Consider the following 19,187-nt stretch of genomic DNA (forward strand, 5'->3'; position numbering starts at 1 on the left):
TGTAAACAAATTGTAAATACAAATATGTTGCCTATAGAATGTTTAATAATAGGGGACGGTATCCCTGATGTGGCATCATTTCTTTTCTATTTTTATTTTTTAAATATTTATTTATTTATTTATTTATGGGGGGGTAGTGTGTGTGTGTGTGTGTGTGTGTGTGTGTAGGGGCAAAGGGAGAGGGAAAGAGAATTCTCAAGCAGACTTCCCTCTGGGCACGGAGCCAGACTCAGGGCTTGACCCCAGGACCCTGAGATGACCTGAGCCAAAATTAAGAGTCAGAAACTTAACCAACTGAGCCACCCAGGCACCCCCGGCATCATTTTTTAAAGGAAAGACAATTTGAAGTGGTAAGGAAATTTCACATGGCTGCACTGCATGTGGTTCTTTGTACCCTATGCGTCCCCAGTGATCACGTCTCAACTGCTTTCCCTCTATAGTACTGGGCTCCTTTGTCTATCTTGAAGAATCCCATTTGAAAATAGGAATATTTCTTCCAATTTTTTACTCTAATGTTTTACCCCTAATTTTAATGTTCTGGTTCTCTCTGACTATCCATAATGCTTTTGGTGTGTTAGGTGGGTAATTAGCTTACCTGCTGGCTTAGTTTTTGGCCCCAAAATCTTTTGAAAGGGTTTGGAGGGAAAATAATTATCGATAGAGTCTGTAAGTAATTAAGGTACCCCTAATATGCTTCTCTGTCATATTAGGAGATGAAAATAATTTTGGCCTGCTTAGTTTCCATTATTGCCAACCATTAGTTGTCTGTATAATGGCTAGAGCTGATCAGCAACAGTAGATCTACAAATACTAATGTTAAATCCCACATATCAGAATATAATGACTGGCTCAGAGTGTTTGCCTTTGGCTCAGATCATGATCCCGGCATTCTAGGATCGAGTCCCCCGTCGGGCTCCCTGCTCAATGGGGAGTCTGCTTCTCCCTCTCTGTGACCCCCCCCTTCTCTCAAGTAAATAAATAAAAAACTTTTGGGGGAAAAAAAGAATATAATGACCATCTGTGACAGGGTATTTTAGCTTTGACTTGGGCTCTTGTAGGGACTTCATTTTGTTCCTAAGATTTGCATTTATCGAGAGAGCTGACTCCAAAGTATGCTCTGAATGCTTATATGTGATGACTTCAAAAATACTATTTCTTTAATATAGGAGGAGACAGGTTTTTTTAGTGAATACACTATATGTTAACTGATATACGAATGGACTAATATTTTAAAAATAACGAAGGGACCATTAGTAAATAGCCCATTCAGTACCAGTCATTGTGTTCTTTTGATATTCCTTTAAAATACTACTAGCACTGAAATACCTTGCCAACATGATGTTCTTATTTCTTTTTCACAGTTATACCTTTGGGGTTTTCTGTCTTTCAGGTTTTGCTCGGAACCTATCAGAAGGCAATAATGCTAATTATACAGAATATGTGGCCACCAGGTGGTATCGGTCCCCAGAACTCTTACTTGGGTAAGTTACCTTCCCCAGATAAAATGACATTATATATCTGCTGATCATATGTCATTAGGTTTGGGATCATCTATGGAAGATAAGAACTTTAGTTTATTAAATACCAGTTAACCTCTTGCAGTATAACAAGCCACCCAAAAGCTTAATGATATAAAACAAACTCCATTTTATTTGCTCACAATTCTGGATACCAGTGATTTGGGGGAGTCAGTAATTAAAGTTCAGCTGGATTGTTCTTCTCTTGGTCTCAATGGGAATCACTCAGGTAGCTGCAGTCACTCAGTAGATCATTTGGAGGATGGTTGGTTTATGAGGCCTTGGCTGGGACAGACCATCTCTGTTCCATGGAGACTCATCCTCCAGTGGGCAAGTCCAAGTGGCTTCATGTGATAGCCGAAAAATTCCCTGCAGCAACTGGGCAAGCCTCAATGCAAAGGTGGTTTTCAAGCCTCTGTTAGCCTGGTTTTCACCTCATTGGCCAAAACCTGTTACATGGCCAAGCCCTGATTCAAGAGATGAAGAAATAAACTTGATCTCTTGCTGGGAGGACTGGCCTATCTGTTGGTTCATTCATTCATTCATTCATTCAACAAGCAGTTATCAAGTGTCTCTTATATCTAACCACTTTGCCAGAAACATGGTATAAATATTGAAGCAGTTGCCAGTTTTCTTCTGAATAGAGAAACCTTGTTTGATGATAAATGGCTACTCAAACACACCACATTGTTGATTTTCTCAGCAACATCACATCCATCCACTTTGTGCCCACCCTTCCACTTTCAGTGCTTTCACTCATCTGTTAACCCCAGAAAAGGGTTTTCTGCTAAGATTCTTCTTTTTAGAAACTTGAGAACCTAAGAAGGATCCTATCTTCCTGAACTCTATTACATAGTTATATGAATAATCCTGTATTACCTTAGTTGTAGTATTTTCTTATTTTCCATACATTGTATTTCCTTCTTGGGGACCATCCAAGAATGAAGAAAGAAGGCAAACTCTGCAAATAAAATGAGATATGGTGGTGATGATGACTGGTACTCTTATTATAGGTTTCATTTCTTTAGTGTGCAAGACATATATATGGGGGTCATGAGAAATTTAATTTTTAAAGGTTTTATTTATTTATTTGTTTATCTTAGAAAGAGAGCTCAAGTGGGGGCGGGGAGCAGAGGAAGAGAGAGGGAGAGAATCTCAAGTAGACTCTGCACTGAGTGTGGAGCTTCACGCAAGGCTTGATCCCATGACCCTGAGATCATGGCCTGAGCTGAAATCAGGAGTCAAGACACTGAACCTACTGAGCCACCCAGACATCCTGAGAAATTTAATTTTTAAAAGATACTTCTTATATAGTAGGAGTACAAATTTCTCTGTTTGTGGGTTTTTTTTTTTAAGATTTTATTTATTTGACACGAGAGAGAGAGAGAGAGAGAGAGAGATTGGAAGTAGGCAGAGAAGCAGGCAGAGAGAGAGGCGGAAGCAGGCTCCCTGCTGAGCAGAGAGCACAATGCGGGACTCAATCCCAGGACCCTGAGATCATGACCTGAGCTGAAGGCAGAGGCTTAACCCACTGAGCCATCCAGGCGCCCCTCTGTGGGTTTTTTTGTTGTTTTTGTTGAAGATCATGATGACTGTATGTGTAAGTTACTCACTTGAGGGTTTATTTTGATATTCACAATTTCCCAGTGTCTGTTAACCATCTGATTGTAATTCTTGATTCATTGCTGACATAGAGTGTATAAGAATTATTGATACCAGTTACTGGAAGCTTTACTTTTTTTTTTTTTTTTTTTTAATCAAAAGCTTGCTTTATCTTGGGAAACAAATGGTGGTTAGTCACTTTATTATTTCTCTTTGTGTGGTTAGATTTTAGAATTTCTGTGCGAATTTTTAAACTTGGTTTTTTGATTGATTTTCTTTTGTGTTTGTCTTTGTTTCTTTTTCTGTGTACCTCTGTCTGGACTTAATGAGATGCATAATCCATTTTCTTTGGGGAGGGATTTGGAATTTGAGTTTACTGGGCAGATTTGCCAAAGGAGAAATGAGTATGAAGTAAATCATTCTTAGAACACCATCCAAGGAGTCATGTATGGTAGAGGACTTTTTATGATACGATTTTGTCTATATGATGGCCCCAATGAGTTCATTCTGAGGACAACCTTATTATAGACCTTCAGAGAATATTTGCTGCCTAATAATACCTGTCAGAAAACTGCAGTTATGTTTAGAGATGTGTGGGAGCTACCAAAAATAGATAGGACTCCAATTAATTGGGGCCAAATTATATATTGCTAATTAAATGATTGTCAAGTACTAGTTGAAGAACCATATTATTTGTGTAAAAATCCCATTGAAATCAGTTGATAGTTGGTTAATATTAAGATTTTACATTTTTGTACATTCTTAAGACTTTGTCCTTGACATTCAAAATAGTTCCAGCTGCATAAATTATTCATATCCGTTGACAGAAGAAAAATAGCGTGATTTGGGTATGTAGAGATTTTTTGTAAGTTTCTCCATCTAGCACAAGTTTTTTCTTTTATACATGTATTAAAGAAAGATCAGTATCCTTCCCTCCCCAACAAGCTACAAAAAGAAAATGTGCATGAAGTTTCCTAATATGGTCCTTTAGGTTTTTGTGGGAATGAAATGAGATAAAGAAAATACTGACTTTCAGTTGTAATGACTTACTGTCCTAGAAACATTTCTGTATAGTGTTAACAGTGCTTTAATTTAGAGTATCTGTTAAAAGTTTTGTATTACTGCTGTATCATTATGACATTCTAGAATTTCATCCTGTGGTTTTTTCAAATACTTTATTTTGTCTTACCCTTCTTTTAACTTTTTTTTTTTTTTTTTTTTTTTTTTTTCTCTAGAGAAAGAAAGACAGCATGAGCAGGGGAAGGGGCACAGGGAGGGAGTAAGCAGGCTCCATGCTGTTATATGGAGCCTGATGTTGGGCTCGATCCCACAACCTCAAGATCATAACCTGAGCCAAAAGCAAGAGTCAGACACCCAACCGACTGAGCCACCCAGGCACTCATGGCTTTCCCTTCTTAAAATTTGGATTACTTGTGTTTGAAACTAAATAAAATATGGTTTCTTTGTCTGCCACATATAATTTGATTTAAGACTATAGATATTGGGGCATACATATAAAGCTTTTTTTGGAGTACTTAGGTTTTCACATATAGCCTCCATTTATTAATAACAGAGCCCTCTGCTAAACTTAGATCCTAGAGTAGAACTATAAACCCCTAAGGAAATGGAAAAAAGATGCTTTGAGGCAAATAGTTATCATAAAGCTCCATATACACAGGGTACAAATAGTTTCCGGTAAATAATACTATAGAGCTTAGCCCACTCTTAGTTATTAGAAATTGTGATTCTGGGCAATCGGAAGTTAAATAGTACTCAGTGTTTATTGTTTAAGAAGACGCGTTGAGTTAGTAGTACATTTTAATAGACTGATCTCAAAAAATGGATGATGTATAACTTTTTGACATTTTAAGAGCTAAAGGATAATTACCTAGAAAATGCATTTCTTGGGAGCATTTGATTTTCCAGGTGAAGTATTAACTCATCAGACATGTGTACTGTATTAGGGTTTATTAAGCCATTCATGTTCAAGATTTGCCCAGATATGAGTAGATTCCAACTTAATTTATACCTACTAAATTATTATTAAACTGTTGGTTTTGTTAGCATAGTTTTATTTACTTGTGCTCTGAATTTTTTCTTGGATATCCATAATTCCTTTTTTTCAGCCTCATTTGTAGTTCCTTAAATATATGAATTGCTTTAAATTATGAATCTGTTCAAAATAATTTGGAAATTATTAAAATGTATTTCTTCATTTGCCAAGACAATTTCTCCCTTTGCCTTTCAGAGCTCCTTATGGAAAGTCTGTCGATATGTGGTCAGTGGGCTGTATTCTTGGGGAGCTTAGCGATGGACAACCTTTATTTCCTGGAGAAAGCGAAATTGACCAACTTTTTACTATTCAGAAGGTGCTAGGACCACTTCCATCCGAACAGATGAAGCTCTTCTACAGTAATCCTCGATTCCATGGGCTCCGGGTAAGAAGCTTTACTAAAACTCCAAATGGAATCAATATAGCAGTATTTAAATCATTGTTCATTGCACAATGGAATGCTAAGCTGTCCATTGAATACTCTTCCCTTTCCTAATACAATGCTTATAATCCCCATTATAGTATTTTATTTTTGAATCTTCTGTAGAATTTGTGAATTTTAAGAAATATTCTGAATTTGAAAGTGGAAGCTGGTAATGTTTTTCCTAATTGATAGGTTCCAATTTTGCAAACCCTGTTTTAGCATATGCATTATTACAGTCTACACTTTGGTTCTCTCAGAATGTTTCTTTGTCTAAAATATTAAGCATCCCTAAAAGATATGAAAATGTATAAATGACTTGCTTATTTGAACAAACATTTGTAATGATTTGAGGGAGAATATGAATCCTTGCATTCTATAGATTTAAAGGTTGTGTTCTAGCATGTATTTCTTGTCTGTTGACAGAGAAACATCAGATCTTCTTTTCAAACTAGTATATTGTCTTGGGCAGCCTTTTCTAGGCTTGCTAACTTTGTACAAAACTTGTTTTCAGAGAATATGCTTAAAGAGGGTCTTAAGGTAGAAACTTTCCCCAGATGAGAGATAAGCAACTTATTACAGTAGCCAGACAGAGGCTGCTTCTCTCTTCCATCTACCCCAAAAGCTACTTTTTTAGTTTTCAACTACTCTGGGCTAACATGCCAATTGGTGACCATTATGAGAATGCTAAAATATGCTCACTGCCATTTTCTTTCTTTCTCTTAAATGCATGATTCTCAAACCATGTTTTCTTGAGTTTTGCTGAGCATTTCATTTTTTCTTTTGACTTTCTGGACCTCCGTTCATTCCACTTTGAGGCGCATCCCCTCCTCACACATGAGCGCCCATCATGGTGCCCGCTCCTCTCTCTCCAAACTTCCACCACGCTTGTCTTTGCTTTTCTTTGACTTGTAAAAACATTTTAGGACTTTTCCAGCTTCATGGATTTGGGATTTGTGGCTCCTTCTCCCAGGGAGGTGCTTCTGTTGTGTTGTCCCTTCTCACTTTGTAAATCTCAGCTCCAGGAATGTCCCCTTCTCTGATGCCACCAACATACTGCCCCCACCCTCCTCCTAGTGTCTCCCATAGCCCTTCCCCCGGTATGTAGTTGTGTTGTTTATTTGTTTACTTGTTAATTATTAACGGTTGAGTTCTCAACTACTAGAGTATAAACTCCCCGATGGCAGAAATCTTGTTTTTCCACTGTTATTTCCAGCATCTGTAGCAGAGTCTAGCACATCTAGTTAGGGACACAGTGAGTACTTGAATGATGGATTGAGCCAATTTGTGTCATCAGCACTCAAGCTCAACTGCACCTCCCTTCTCTCTGTCTCTAATGCTTCCCTCACCCTTAGCACCGTTTTACCTGAACTATTGACGATCACTCCTAAACGCATCTCTCCAACTTTCTGTCTTTACTTTAGTGTTTTCACATTGCCTTTGCGATAATTGTCCTTCAGATTGCACATTCAGTTGTATCTCCTTTGTGTTTGGAAACCTCTATGGGATTGCTTACATTTAAACTCCTTAGGCGGTAACATTAAGAACCCCTTGCTCTTAGCCCTCCAACTGTATCTGCCACTCATTCCCACCATTGCCCCCTGCTTGTCAACATATTGAACTTCTCACATTTCCTTGACATATTGCTCCTACAAGTGCTGTGTTTTCATTTCTATGGTGCTCCTAGTACTTGTTCTACTTTGTGGAAAGCTCTTCCTCCTCCTTCTCCCAGACTGAGGTCAAGTGTTCTCCCTCCAGGAAGCCTTTCTGGACTCCTCCAGGGAGTGGGTGACTCCCCCTTCCGTGTTCCAGTAGTGCTCGTTGCCATCTCTTTTAAATAGCTGTGTTCAAAAAAATATGTATCTCACTGAACTGATGAATTCCTTGAGGAAATGAACTACCATGTCCACCAGTAGATTCATAGCACATCTAGAGTGGTGCCTAGCAGGTTGAATAATAATGAGTGATTGAATTTTTTTTTTAAAGATTTTATTTATTTATTTGACAGACAGAGATCCCAAGTAGTCAGAGAGGCAGGCAGAGAGAGAGGGGTGGGAAGCAGACTCCTTGCTGAGCAGAGAACCCAAGGTGGGGCTCGATCCCAGGACCCTGAGATCATGACCTGAACCGAAGGCAGAGGCTTAACCCACTGAACCACCCAGGCGCCTCTGAATGATTGAATATTTGACCTCAGGATTTTAATAGTAACTTCTGGAACATCAAGCTTGGCCTGCTGGCTGCCTGTTCTTTGCCTGGTTAAAGAGACTCCATGCTGGATTGCCTGAAGAGAGTGTAAACAGATGTGTTATGGTACCAGACCTTAATAACTTATAAACTAGCCAAAGAATTAAGACGTTTGTGCATGAAATAATCGGAAAGCAATATGGCTTATAATAAAACGCCTCATTCTTTACTGCGTTGCACTGTTTTCTAATACATATCTCAGTATGGCTGAGACCGTGAGAGTGTTAAACATTCTGGAAAGTTAGAAATTGAGTTGGCTGGACTCATTAGAGGAAGATTTATAGAAGATTTGAAATTTGTTGTGGATATGAAGAATGAGTAGCTTTGGGTTAGATAGGCCAAAAGAAGGATCTCTTTCCCTCATTTGTGTGTAGTCCGTTTTGTTCACAGACCTCCTCACTAAATAGTAGTGTCTGTAAAACGCTGGGTAGCACATGACAGCACCGCTTATAAATAACCTTCAGAGAAATTGCTGATTCCGTGTTACTTTGATTTTTATAAACTTTAATATTTTTACAATTTAGTCTGAACGTGTTTGTGGTCTTTTAACTAAATTAGATTAATCTTTTTGGAGGTTTAACATCATTTGAGGGGAATGTCTTTCTTTATCATTTTGTTGGGGAATATCTGCTAAAGAGAGCTAAGCATGTAGAGTGTGGGAACTGGAACTTCCGTGAGTTACAGACTCACCGGTGACTAGTCCAGTGTTACTGGCATTTTGATTCAGTTATGTAGAGATTGGAAAGTCAACAAGATGTTGCTCTTTTGGTATGCTTTATTTTGAAAAAGTTAACAATTGCTGTCCCATAGTCTAAGGCATAGACTCTGGAGTTAGACTGCGGGGTTTCATAGCCTGGCTCCATATTTCTTACATGAATGACTTTGGCAAGTTTCTTGTGCCTTGGTTTCTTCGTGTAGAAAATGCTGATAACAGAAGTACTACCCTTTGGGGTTGTTGTGAAGGTTAATTGTTCTCTGTAATACGCCCAGACCAGTGCCTGACACATAGTAAGAGCTTGCTGAAGACATACTCTCGTTGTGTTGTATTGTTCAAGTGATTAAGAAAGAAAAACTACTCATTGGGATATAATTTAAATTTCTATGCTTGAGTTTTGGTTATATGTTGAATTATCACATGAGAATGGTGGATTTCATTCAAAAGCATATAAATTAATTTTTTAACTTAGTTTGGTCATTTTTTTTTTTTTTTTTAAGATTTTATTTGACAGACAGATCACAAGTAGGCAGAGAGGCAGGCAGAGAGAGAGGAGGAAGCAGGCTCCCTGCTGAGCAGAGAGCCCGACGTGGGGCTCGATCCCAGGACCCCGGGATCATGACCCGAGCCGAAAGCAGAGGCTTTAACCCACTGAGCCACCCAGGCGCCCCAGTTTGGTCATTTTTTATCATAATTTTTTTAATACCTCTTCAGTCTCTGCATTAATTTTCTTATCAATGAAATATTACTTCCGAAGAAAGAAAGGGACATCTGGTAGCATAAGATAGACTTCATAAGCAAAATATTAATTAAAATGTAGCAGACAGAGTTGTTTATCACAGCATGACAGGTGTCTCTCTTTGGGCTGGTATTTAATACTCCAACAACATCCAAAAGAACTTCCGTTGAGAGCGGTGCCTAGGTTCAGAAAGAGTGTGGGTTTGGATTATAGACCTGGATGCAAGTATTAGTTCTGCTTTTTAATTATGTAACTTGCTTTGAATAAGTTATTTGAACTTTCTGATTATCACCTTCTTCATCTCTAAAATAAGAAGAATTGCTAAAATGCCTTGTATAGCATCACTTCCTTCTCTAATTAGTTAAAATTATTGCCCATGTGTCTGTGTTAAGTTCGTGTTATTCCTTCTACTTCCTCTTTCTGGGGTGCTGTCCTACTTTTCTCTGTCCTCACATTTTTCTTACCTTTCAAAACCTAGTTCAAATATTATCTGCGGATTCTCTTTTTCTCCAGCTGCAAGTCTCTTTTTCTCCACCTTGGTCTCTCCTTCCTCCGAGCTTCAAGTAGAATTTTTGGCTGCACACTTCAGTGCTGATTGCTGTCTCAGCCAGACTGTGGGTTGCTTAATTGCATGGTTTAGGTCTGACCCATATGCTATAATTCCTGCTGTCCCTAGCACAGTGTGCAGATAATGTCATAATCACAACTTCAGTGATTTGTTTGAATTTCCCTCCATAACTAGTCCTCCCATCCACGTACTGAACACGTTCAAGGATTCTGGTACTTTGAAATGCTCTTATGTCGGTATAAAGGAAATATGTATTAAAGGCAAAGGAGCCTTCCCATTGCAAGGGAGTGCCTGGCATTGGGCTCTAATACTTTTTCATCCACGTGGATGTTGCAAAATGTGGGGTGGCAGAGAGGACAGAGCACCTTAATAAATTTGACCTCTTCTCTTCATTTTATTTAAAAAGGCATTTATTAATTTAGAAGACTGTTTGCCTTCTGTTCCAGCTTATATAAAGGAAGGAATTGAAAACAGGTCATTAAAAAAGTATTTTAAAAGCAATGTTCAAACGTGTCTGAATTCACTATTGCTATTTCTGTGGCCTTTCAAGTACTGATCTCTCTGCCTTCACTTTCTCTCTCTCTCTCTCTCTCTCTCTCTCTGTCTTTTTAAGATTTTTATTTACTTATTTGAGCTAGAGAGAGAGAGAGCATGAGCGGGGGGCCGGGGTGGGGGAGGTGGTGGCGGGGGCAGAGGGAGAGGGAGAGGGAAATGCAGGCTCTCCAAGGAGCAGGGAGCCTGACACAGAGCTGGATCCCAGGACCCTGGGATCATGACCTGAGCTGAAGGCAGCTGTTTAACTGGCTGAGCCACCCAGGCGCCCCTTCTCTCACTCTCTCTCTCTCTCTCTTTTTTTTTTTTTTCCATTTTCTAATTTTCAAGAGTAAATGACATTGTGAAAAAGCCTTAGGAATTATCTATGTAAGCAGACAAATTCTGTATAAACTATATTATAACTGAAGTGTCTATATGAACAGACAGTACCCTGTAAACTGTACAGTCTCAAATCTTTACAGTTAGGTTTGTTTTACATGCTTCATTGGCTAGATTTAATATCCTCTCTTATCTATACATTTTCCTGTTATTTGATACCTAGTCCTATTAATCTGTACCTCAAATACATAGACATGAAACTAATAGACACATGAAATGAATTTGACTCTGGCACTAGGGCAGTAACTTCTGTTCCTTTGCTACCTTTTCCAGAACTCATAGCACTCATAGAACTCCCCTTTCCCACGTGCTGACACTCCTGTCTGTTCTTACAGTTTCCAGCTGTTAACCACCCTCAGACATTGGAGAGAAGATACCTTGGAATTCTAAATAGCGTCTTACTTGACTTAATGAAGGTGGGACAAGTTGATGTTGTCTGTATAAAATGTCTTTTTTGGTTTGTGGATTTTTTTTTTCTGTTTACATGTGACCAAAGCCTGCTTTGTATTTCGTTAATAGATGTGTTATAGTGAATAATGGGGGACTGTGTTATGTTAAAAGCATGCGGTTTAATCAAAATAGCCACAGTACCTAGTTTTGTAACATTCCATGTAGACAGGACCATGAGATACCTCAGTTATGTTCCTAAAGTGGGTAGAATAATAATGATTTAAATATAAGTAATAAATAACTTAAAAATTCAGCGATAAAGAGCTGCTTAGGTATAACGTTTCAAAACAGATCTTAAAATGAATGTTGAAAGAAGAAAGGTTCTAACTTTTTTTTTAACGTGACAGTTAAGGCCTCTCTTAAGATTATTTTGTAAGTGAACCTAGTTCTGCCCTTTTTCTAATTTGGCCTCTTCTCTCCCTGAGGGTGGGGCTTTTTCTGGGTCTCTCTTTTTTTTTGCCACAGCAGAATCACTGCTTCTACCACACCTGAGCATGCCTCCTCATGCTCCTGTCCCTATCCAGAAAGTTCTCCTGCTCTGCACTACCAGAAACATTCTCACAGTTTTCTATTCAAGCTCTTCCTCCCCATTAGATGGACAGCCGCTTGAGGGAGAACCAGTTTTTCCTGTTTCTCTGGCTTTCATTGCAGCCAGCCAGTGCATAAGCTGGTGCTGGTTGTTTGACAGTAGACCTTCCAAAAAACACTTGTTAATGGATCAGTTTTATTGTATGTCCATTTAGTTTATTGTTCAAAATCAGGGCTGGTTACATTATACACATAGTCTTAAAGGTACACTTAGCACAGTTGGAAATTGCTGAGAGCACTTTCAGAACTTCATTGTGCTTTAAACTATGTTCCTCTGTGTCCTGAGGAACACTGTGCAAATTGGTGTCAGGGTAATGGTGTGGGATTGGGCACGGCTTTTAGAAAGGCCACATGCCACACAACCTTTTGTAGAGAATCACAATATTCATTAATTTAGGAAGGCTTTCGGAAATCCCAGGTAAAGAAGCATTTATGTCTTGCTCAGCATTTCCCAAATTTAATTAAATACTGAGTACTATTTTAAAAAAAAGTCTGTGGACTCTGAAAAACAGGGTTTTGGAAGGGAGTGGGGTGGGGCGTTAGGTGAGCCTGGTGGTGGGTACTAAGGAGGGCACGTATTACATGGAGCACTGGGTGTGGTGCATAAACAATGAATCTTGGAACAATGAATCTTGGAACACTGAAAAATTAAAATAAAATTAAAAAAATAACTATACTACCAGTGTTCTGAACATAGATTGAGAGATGCTATTAAAAAGATAACCCTCAAGGGTCTTTCTTATTAATTAGGCATAAATTATCTCTTGATTCAGTTGGATTCTGTCAATATGTTCTGTCACACAATCAGTATTTATCAGGGCTTAATGATTTGGTAACTTAAAAATATAAATAAAGTGAAAAAAACTGAATTAAATACAATTTCATGGTTTTTGCCTTTTGTCTTTTTAAAAAAATAACTGAACTTTTTTTAGTTAAATCATTACCAATTCTAATTACCAAGGGTCAATATGGTACCTGGTAAAATCTAGAACAGATAAAAGTACAAAGATAATGAGAATCTTTCAGTATTGATACCAATTTGGAAATTAAACTAATTCCTATTTAGAATATTTAGCTTCAAACCTCTTTAACATTAAGTAAACATTTTTATTGAAATGTATATTCATAAGATATGCAAATTATGTATACATTTCAGTTAGTTTTTAGAATGTAAACATATCAATGTAACCACATCAAGACTGAGATAGAGAAAATTATTAACACCCAAGAAGCCTCTTCAAGAGCCCCTCCCTGGCTCTCCACCCCATATGCCTCCCCACTCCTGGAAACCATAATTCTGAGTTCTATCACCAAAGATTAATATTGCCTTGTTATTGTTACATAAATAGAATTATTCCTTTTGTCTTTTAGCCATTTTCAAAATGAATTTGAAAAGTAAAGAACATTATTTATCCTCTCATGAAGAAATATATTCTCTATGCCATTCCCTAAAGCAGATTTGTTAATTTTGTCCATATATAAGTACCTAAAATAGCCATCTCATCCTGCATCTGTTTATACATATTAGCCATTTTCGAGGGGATGCAGGTTACCAGAATTGATCCAACCCACGGTAATTTATATGGACTCTATTTTAGTTTTTAAAAAGTGTTTTTTTCCCCCTGAAATGCTGAATTTTGAAGCTGTTTACTTGGTGAGTTTTATACTTTCCTCATAATGACCTCCTCCTTTTAAGTAATTTGAAAATTAACAGCTATATTTATGTATATAAAAATAGTTCTTTGTGTGTATATGCAGTAATTTCTACAGTTGATAATCTTAAAATAGCACTTCGATGCTAGTAGATATTTGGCTTGTAAAACGTCATATGTACTTCCAATTTAAAATACTACTCAGGAGCCAGCTTTGCTGTTTTTAACTAGTATCATACATTTGAAACCATTTTGATGTTAACTAGTTGGCCACTGAAACCAAAATCATTTTTATATACCTCCACAGTTTTTTATTTTCTAAAGAGGAGGAGGCAAGAACTGTAATAAGTTTAGAATTGTATCTGAGTCAACATGAATGTAAATCCACTTGCATATAAACAGTGGCTTGGGTTACCAGAATCTTTTGACCCAAAGTGAATGTTTCAGCATATGGTAGAATAAGACTTCAAATTTTCTGTGGTGCTGGGTTAAAAGAGGTTGTCTGAAATTGAATTCTGGCTTACTGGGAGCGAATCTAGGTTTGTTCTCACTGTCCAAGTGGATCACAAAGAGATTAACTGTGGGTATAACCAATGAAAGTGACCTAGAGATAGATTTGGGAATGCTGGAATTTCAACATTCTTCCTTTCTCTGAGAGAAAATGCCATCAGTGAATTTTGCTGTGAGAATATCATCTCAGCAGATTCCAGTGTGCTCTACTGAGTTGTGTTAGGTTATGTAGGTTTATGTTTTATATATTTGCTTAATTTTTCAATAAAAGTTACTTTAATGATTCACTTTTAAAAATCTTATCCAATTACTAATAAGATAAATAGTATTAGAAGAAAATATTAAACATTTTAGTTGTTAAAACATCTTCTATGTGCAACATGAAAGGGTTAGTTACCATAATATATAAAGAATACTTAAAAATAAATTAGCACAGAGGCACCTGGGTGGTTCAGTCGGTTGGGCATCCAAGTCTTGATTTTGGCTCAGGGCATGATCTCAGAGTCCTGGGATCCAGCCCCAGTCTGGCTCCTCGCTCAGCAAGTAGTAGTCTGCTTGATGATTCTCTCTCTCCCTTTCCCTCTGCCCCCACCCTAAAGTAAATCTTTAAAAAAAAATTAGGACAGATACACGAATAGGAAAATAAGAAAAGAAGGACTGCAAGAAACCAATAAGCATAAAAATACTCAACCTCATTAGTAATTACAGATGTGAATTAAAACAGCTATGAGATACCATTTATTAAATGTCTGTAGTTTACAAGTAGTTAAAAAAATGATAATGCCTGTTGTTGATGAAGATATCAGGAAATTGGTAGATTCTCAGTTGCTGAGAAGGAGTATCATTTCAGACAAACTTCCTAGGGCATGATTTTTCAACACATAGAAAATAATCCTCAAAAGTTTGCATAATTAACAATCTATCTCTGGTTGTTTATCCTATGAAAGGGATCATGTATGCATGCAAGGATTTCTGGTATTTATCATAGCATTAATTATAATAGTGAAAAGTAGCAGCCATCTAAATGTCTAACAGTAGACCATCCCACACACTTCCTAAGTCATTTAAGAACATGTTGTGAAGTTATTTGTTGCATCATTTTCATAATAATAACATAAAGGAAACAACCAAAATGTTTGTCATTAGAGAATTGCTAAAAACAACCTGAGGCATATCCATAGAGTAAAAGCTCTTCACCGATATGCAATGATCTCCTAAGAACTAATGTCCATTGGAAAGAAAGTTAAGTGCAGACCATAGCCTGTCTGCTACTATTTGGGTAAAATAAAAGCAACAGGGGCTCCTGGGCGGCTCAGTGGGTTAAGCTGCTGCTTTCAGCTCAGGTCATGATCTTGGGGTCCTGGGATCGATTCCCACATCGGGCTCTCTGCTCAGCAGGGAGCCTGCTTCTCTGTCTCTCTCTCTGCCTGCCTCTCTGCCTACTTGTGATCTTTCTCTGTCAAATAAATAAATAAATAAAATCTTTAAAAATAAAAAAAAATTAAAAAATAAAAATAAATAAAAATTAAAATTAAAAAAGAAAATAAAATAAAAGCAACAGACAGAGATAGGTACAGAATATCTATGGAAGGATGCGCAACAATATGGGCTGCCTTCCGAGAGGGGGCAGGAGAAAGATGAGTGTATATTGTTTCAGGTGAATATATACTTCTTCCAAGATACATTTCAAATGTCTGTTATGTTGTAAAAAATGTTTTTGACTGGTATGTGAAAAATGCAGGATCCACAACTTCCACATATAACATAAAGTCAGATTTTATAAAACAAAATATGTATATATACATATGATATTCAGAAAAGGGCTGGGAGAGCTTATCCCCAGAGGGCAACAGCAGTCAGATAATGTGGTAATTTATTTATTTTTTTATTAAAAAAAATTTTTTTTTAAGATTTTATCTATTTGAGGGGTGCCTGGGTGGCTCAGTGGGTTAAGCCTCTGCCTTCGGCTCAGGTCATGGTCTCAGGGTCCTGGGATCGAGCCCCACATCGGGCTCTCTGCTCAGCAGAGAGCCTGCTTCCCTTCCTCTCTCTCTCTCTGCCTGCCTCTCTGTGTACTTGTGATCTCTGTCTGTCAAATAACTAAATAAAATCTTTAAAAAAAAAAAAAATTTTATCTATTTGAGAGAAAGAGAATGAGTGAGCTAGCACGAGTGGGGGAGGGGCAGAGGGAGAAAGAGAAGCAGACCCCCCCGCTGATCATGGAACCTGACACAGGGCTCCATCCGAGGATCCTAAGACCTAAGCCAAATTTAGACATTTAACCAAGTCACCCAGGCATCCCAATAATGTGGTAATTTAAATAACCCTCTTTAAAAAGTTTTTTTGGACTAAACTGTGTTTGCTAGATAGTTTGCAAAGACCATGCATTTCCTTTATAAGGAAAAGAAATAAGGTTTTTATTACAATTTAAATTTGACTTTGTAATGTTCTTTCCGATCCTAACTTTGTTTCCTAAGAATTTACTGAAGTTGGACCCAGCTGACAGATACTTGACAGAACAATGTTTGAATCACCCTACATTTCAAACCCAGAGACTTTTGGATCGCTCCCCTTCAAGGTCAGCAAAAAGAAAACCTTACCACGTGGAAAGCAGCACTTTGTCTAATAGGTAAATATTCCCTTTTAAGGAAATACAGATGCAGTGTTGGTCTTACAAGTAGGTGGAGGAGGTGGCTGCTTAAATGATGCAATTAAAGAAAAGAAGGAAAGCCCTCTATTCAAAAATATCTTCCTTATGCTTATTACATGATTCAGAACCATAATTAAAGAGTTGTGTGGGTCTTAAAGACTTTCTTATCTTTAATAATATATTATGGAAACCTATGCATTTCCTGGGAAAGGTAGCATAGGTTAGCAACTAAGGGGGTTTCTAGTCTCATGAATGAGAAGATCCTGCGTAAATGGGGCCCAGGTGTGATGCTTGGAGGCAAAAGGGTGGGTGAGGGCAAGGGGATTTCTGGAGGGAGAAGAGGATGCTGAACACAAGTGGGGAAGAAGCCACCTAGGACAATCTTTGCAACTGAACCAAGTAGGTTTGGCTTTATTAGAAAGCTCGTATGTTTTTGTTTTTTTAATCATTGAGTTGAGAAGTTAGTTTTTCGTAAGAATAACAATATGGAAATAGTAAAGTCAGTTTGGTAGATAGTGATTAAAATTGGTGTTTCTTAAAATAAAAATTTTTAGCATAATCTTAAAAAAAACCCTCTACTTCTGGGGTGGGGGACTGTCTTCCCTTCTCTACCAAGAAGCTGGTCTTGTCATCTGATATTGCTCAGCCTCTGGGATTAGTAAGTTGTTTCGTTCATCTGCTCTTAAAAGATAAATAGAAAATGGTCATTCTTAATGTGAAGTTTTCTGAATATAAACTTTTTCTCCTTTCACTGCAATTTTCTCTCCACATAACGTAATTGTTATTAATCTATTGGAATTTTGAAAACCCGAGACCTAGTACTTTTTCAAGATATGTGAGCATATCCATAAACTGACAATAACCATTTATCCTGGTTTTCTCTGCCTAACTGCGATGGTGTGATTGTGTTTTACTGCTCTTTACTGTCTTCTGAGTGATTGGTTTACATATGTTATAGACCATTCTTAGCTGGATTGTTTTATTTGTTTGGGGATTTTTTTGTTTGTTTGTTTGTTTCCCCCCCCACCCCACCACCCAGGAGGCCTGTGAGCAGATTCAAATTCTGCTTAACCAAGTTTGTGTTCCCTTTGTTGTCCGTTTCCATGAGATTTTAGTACACTAAGGAATAATAGTCATCATGTAGTTACTCCTTTCCATTTAGGAAGTTCACATTATGCCTCTGTCTTATCTGGGATCACTCCCCAGTTCAGGTACTTTTGTCTCTGTTCTGCCTTAATTATCACTTGACTCCTCTAGTTCACATTTGCAAAGGAAAAGGATCCCAAGGATATAAAGTTCAGTAGACTGATGATAATTTTTTGCTTCATGCTGTAGTGATTAGTGGTACAACCCATATCATGAAAGGGGACCTTTGTATCTATCTTCTAATGACTTGGCTTGAGATATCCCCAGTGGGTGTTTGAGGCTCTCCCTGGGAACCCTCTTTGGGAATCTGTCAAGGAGGATTTGTGTGGTGATAGGCTGTAATTTATATGGGTCATTAAGGAGTCCACCCAAATCTTCTTTTGAAGTAGACAAGAATAGAAATGATATGTAAATAAAACCTATGAAAGAATCTGTGTTTAGGTCTTAACACCATGTAGAATTTTAAAAGGAAAAGTCTTAAGTGGTTTCTTTAGGAACAATCTCAGCTGAGTTCACATGTACATGGAAATGTCTTTTTCTCTACACTTGTCTGTGGCTCGTATTTCCTCTCTGGAATCCCTTCTTACTGGGGACACTAACTCTACACACACCACGGCTAACTCGGGCTTCCCGGCATCACAGCTGCCACTTATATACTCTGCCGCCTTGTCCCTGAGACACATTCACATACCATGTCTTCTCTTGTCCAAGTTCATGTGTCTGTAGAAGAGGCAGTGGACTCTTGGCATTACGTTGCCCTGCCTGCGTCTCCTTCAGCCTGTCCTGAGGTTCTCCTGACCTTGGACCTTTAAAAAGTCATTTTAACTAAAGAGATTAACTGTTCTGCCCGCCATTTCAGACGGGTTTATATATAAAATCCTCTTTAAGTGGTTGGCAGTTTAACACAGATTCCTTACAGTTGTGTGCCAAAGAGATCTATGGAATTTTCGGAGCAGTTTCTTATTGTTGTGCTTTGGCAGAACTCCAATTTGAAGACAATTTGATGTCCTTTCTACTAAAGAATTATGTGCAAAGCTCAATGGCTTCAAATTAATACCAAGACAGAAGCGTTCAGAATAGCATTTTAGGCTCTTTGTACTTTTATGGGTAACCGAACTCTTTGATAAATGTTTCTACCTTAACGTTATAACCTCCCTTTTCACATTAGAAACTGTAACTTACGTTGCTATGAATTTGTTCTTTCTAACATGCAGCTTTGTGCTCTCCTTTGAGGTCCATATCTTCCAAGGGTTTCAGAAGCTTTAGCAGCTGTCTTCACTCTTCTCTGTCCTTTCCTGGTTTTCTTTGGAGCTTCAGGCATTACGCAATATCTGCATGTGTTATCTCTGCTATTAACCCCTCTCTAGACCTGAAGGAGAAAGGGGAGGAAGTAGGAATA

At 37.9% G+C, this 19,187-nt stretch overlaps 1 protein-coding gene across 1 annotated transcript in view; it reads left to right on the forward strand.

Moving 5' to 3' along the window:
* LOC111150444 (cyclin dependent kinase like 5) overlaps positions 1-19,187 on the forward strand; it is a 211,619-nt gene that overhangs the window by 164,751 nt on the left and 27,681 nt on the right. Inside the window, exons 8-11 of the mRNA XM_022507912.1 lie at positions 1,391-1,481; positions 5,368-5,557; positions 11,128-11,208; positions 16,470-16,621. Coding sequence (XP_022363620.1) covers positions 1,391-1,481; positions 5,368-5,557; positions 11,128-11,208; positions 16,470-16,621 — 514 coding nt within the window. The remainder of the gene's footprint in view (positions 1-1,390; positions 1,482-5,367; positions 5,558-11,127; positions 11,209-16,469; positions 16,622-19,187) is intronic.

The sequence above is a fragment of the Enhydra lutris genome, unplaced genomic scaffold, assembly GCF_002288905.1.
Source record: "Enhydra lutris kenyoni isolate GAN:26980312 unplaced genomic scaffold, ASM228890v2 scaffoldscaffold23, whole genome shotgun sequence".
In the NCBI taxonomy this organism is placed as follows: Eukaryota; Metazoa; Chordata; class Mammalia; order Carnivora; family Mustelidae; genus Enhydra; species Enhydra lutris.